General features: G+C 38.6%; 1 protein-coding gene across 1 annotated transcript in view; it reads right to left on the reverse strand.

Moving 5' to 3' along the window:
- Positions 1–667: 667 nt before the first annotated feature.
- Positions 668–1,839, reverse strand: part of Mpc1 (mitochondrial pyruvate carrier 1) — a 28,574-nt gene continuing 27,402 nt past the window's right edge. The window contains exons 4-5 of the mRNA XM_004646220.2: positions 1,464–1,596; positions 668–1,190 (exon numbers count right to left, since the gene is read on the reverse strand). Of these exons, the coding sequence (XP_004646277.1) occupies positions 1,166–1,190; positions 1,464–1,596 (158 nt within the window). The 3' untranslated portion in view covers positions 668–1,165. The remainder of the gene's footprint in view (positions 1,191–1,463; positions 1,597–1,839) is intronic.

Below are 1,839 nucleotides of genomic sequence, written 5' to 3' on the forward strand. Positions count from 1 at the left end.
TCATAGCCTCTGTTCTATACTCCCTCAATAAGGACTGAGGGAGGCCTTAAAGAAAAGTTAGTGACCCTGGGGTACATATATTCTTTCCTTCTTTCTTTCTTCCTTCTTTCCTTCCTCTTTCTTTCTTTCATATATTCTTCCTTCCTTCTTTCCTCTTTCTTTTCTTTTCTTTTCTTTTCTTTCTCTTTCGAGACAGGGTCTCACTATGCAGCTCAGGCTGGCCTTATGCTCAATTTGTAGCCCAGACTGGTTTCAAACTCACAAAGATCCTCCTGCCTCTGCCTCCCAAGTCCTGGGATTATAGGCATGAGCCACCACACCTGTCAGGCACGTATATTCTGAACAGCTGGGGCTATGGTGTTTTCCTGAAAAAACTTGCCTTCTAGTTCTACATGAGTAGGCTTTTAAAATAACCAGGTTTTACATCAATCCAACCCTTGCTTACACATTTCCACCATGCAACCACTATTACTTTATAATTTTTTTATTTTTTTGGTGGAACCGGGGATTGATCTCAGGCCCCTGTACTTGCCAGGGAAGCACTTATTCTACTGAGCCATCTCCCTGGGCTCTGCTATTACTTAAATGTTGTTCTGTTTTTTACCTGTGTCTTTTCAGGTATACAGTTCTTAAGACGTTTCCTAATAAATATAGCAAGATAGTCATACTCATATAACAAATATTTAAATCATTTATTGCCATAGTTACAGCATCTCAATATACACACTGCATGAAAATACACAGATACTTCTGAAACAAGGAAATCAGATTTTTAGATGTGTGGTCAGCTAGTGGATATCATGTGGTCATTCAATAAAACAGCAAGGATTTTGAGTACTTAACTGTAACTAGTTACAAAATTTTGTTCTCTTTAGTTTTTCACTAATAATAGATAATATATTACTGGAGATAAAACCATCATCAGAAATTATTAAATTAGTTGCATATTTTGAGCTACTCTCTATGAAGAGAAATAAAATATTCAGTATTATAAGGCAGCAGAGAGTTCATTCAGGGACTCTCAGCTTTTTCTATAAAAGTGGTATGGGTAGTAAAAATAGCATTCTGCATTTTCTCCATAGCAAGACTATTTATGCTGATGGAATCTGTGAGTTGGTAGCAGTGGCTGGGGTGCTGTCCCTTACAGAGCTGGTTCTTCCCATTGCTAAGCAGATGCCTTCTTACTCATCCTGGAAATAATCACAAGGAAATCAAATGAGAAACAAATTTCACTGCTGGGCTCAGAGGCTCTACATGGATTTAAAGAACATCTTTAAATAACATTTAATCCACTTTGTATTTTATAAAAATAGTAATATCCTATTTTGTGTCAACTTTGATGTTTAATAAGTCAGGTTTCCCCAGCTAGGCATACTCATATATCAGTTCCCAACTGCCTAAGATCTTAATGTCATTGTCCCCAATTCCCCAAAACAAAAACAATTAAACTGGAATCTGCTTACTCATATTTGATCAGCCGACTTCCCTGAATGAGCTGGGCTACTTCATTTGTTGCATGACACGCAAACAGAAGCCAATTTCGAGGCTGTACCTTGTAGGCAAATCTCATGAATGTCAAAGAATAGCAACAGAGGGCTGTAAAAATATCAAAGCAAAGAACATCAGTAACTCAGGGCTGGTGATGTAGCTATGCGGTAGAGTATCTGCCTAGCATGCACAAGGTGCTGGGATATCCAGCAACACACACACACACACACACACACACACACCCACACACACACACCCCTTTGGGTTGAAAGGACCACAGAAATCTATGGTTCACTGTGTTAACCAAAAAGAACTCTTCTGCTAAACTCTTGGCAGATGGTCAAAGCTATG

This window comes from Octodon degus, unplaced genomic scaffold (genome assembly GCF_000260255.1).
Source record: "Octodon degus isolate 3935 unplaced genomic scaffold, OctDeg1.0 scaffold00261, whole genome shotgun sequence".
NCBI classification, from domain to species: Eukaryota; Metazoa; Chordata; class Mammalia; order Rodentia; family Octodontidae; genus Octodon; species Octodon degus.